General features: G+C 63.8%; 1 protein-coding gene across 1 annotated transcript in view; it reads right to left on the bottom strand.

The window, feature by feature from the left end:
- The window catches only part of DQ04_13311020 (hypothetical protein), a gene marked incomplete at both ends in the record, with an annotated part of 616 nt that continues 260 nt past the window's right edge, over positions 1–356 (bottom strand). Inside the window, one exon of the mRNA XM_009316927.1 lies at positions 1–356. This exon is cut by the window's right edge and continues 260 nt beyond it. Within this exon, the coding sequence (XP_009315202.1) occupies positions 1–356 (356 nt within the window).

Here is a 356-nt window from a genome sequence, read left to right as displayed (position 1 = left end):
CCTGCCGCATGGTCTCCGCCGAGAGCGGCGCCGCCAGCCCCGCAGTCGTGGCCGCCTCCCCCGCGCTGGCTGCTGCTGCTGCCGCCTTCGCCGCCGCCTCCCCAGCCACAGTAGCAGCGAGCTCGGCGTGACCCACCGCGTCGTCACAGAATTGCTTCGCTTCAGTCGCCAACGATGTCGCGCTTTGTGCCTTACTTGACGCCGTTTTTAGCTTCTTCGAGGCCTCGTTCGCTTCCTTCGCAGCCTTCTCGAGTTGCACTTTACCGTCCTCCCTGGCGTTATTATCAGTAATCTTCACCTTTGCCTCGCTGATGCCCGTACCTGCCGCCTTTGCGCTTCCCAACCCAGCCATGAGG

This window comes from Trypanosoma grayi, assembly GCF_000691245.1.
Source record: "Trypanosoma grayi strain ANR4 Tgr_1331_V1, whole genome shotgun sequence".
Lineage (NCBI taxonomy): Eukaryota > Euglenozoa > Kinetoplastea > Trypanosomatida > Trypanosomatidae > Trypanosoma > Trypanosoma grayi.
Note: the sequence above shows the minus strand (reverse complement) of the source record. Positions and strands in the feature narration are given on the sequence as shown.